Here is a 315-nt window from a genome sequence, read left to right as displayed (position 1 = left end):
TACCTGCTCAAAGCCACAGAAGCGGCAACAGAAGATGCGGGCGCAGGGGTGGGTTTTGATCATGATCTTGCCCTCTTTCTGCGCCTTGGTGGTGAAGTAAAGACGCCCCTTCATTGCCTTGCGCCTGCCGGGAAGCCAACAGGGCTGAGGGTCATTTGGGAAGCATCAAAGAGACAGACAGACGGACTGGATCCCTCAAAATGGTGGGCAGGAGCGGTACACCCACCGCAGAGGCAACGGGGACCTGCATGCACTCACCTCTCCGCATCCAGCTTCATCAGCTTGCGCACATCGAAGCAGAACTGGACATTGGTG

General features: G+C 57.1%; 1 protein-coding gene across 1 annotated transcript in view; it reads right to left on the bottom strand.

Annotated features, from left to right (window-relative positions):
* The window catches only part of TMEM63C (transmembrane protein 63C), a 12,203-nt gene that overhangs the window by 5,610 nt on the left and 6,278 nt on the right, over positions 1–315 (bottom strand). The window contains exons 9-10 of the mRNA XM_010173194.1: positions 259–315; positions 4–124 (exon numbers count right to left, since the gene is read on the bottom strand). The exon at positions 259–315 is cut by the window's right edge and continues 23 nt beyond it. Of these exons, the coding sequence (XP_010171496.1) occupies positions 4–124; positions 259–315 (178 nt within the window). The remainder of the gene's footprint in view (positions 1–3; positions 125–258) is intronic.

Source organism: Antrostomus carolinensis, unplaced genomic scaffold (assembly GCF_000700745.2).
Source record: "Antrostomus carolinensis isolate BGI_N321 unplaced genomic scaffold, ASM70074v2 scaffold29048, whole genome shotgun sequence".
Lineage (NCBI taxonomy): Eukaryota > Metazoa > Chordata > Aves > Caprimulgiformes > Caprimulgidae > Antrostomus > Antrostomus carolinensis.
The sequence above is the reverse complement of the archived record's forward strand: the minus strand, read 5'-3'. Positions and strand labels throughout refer to the sequence as shown.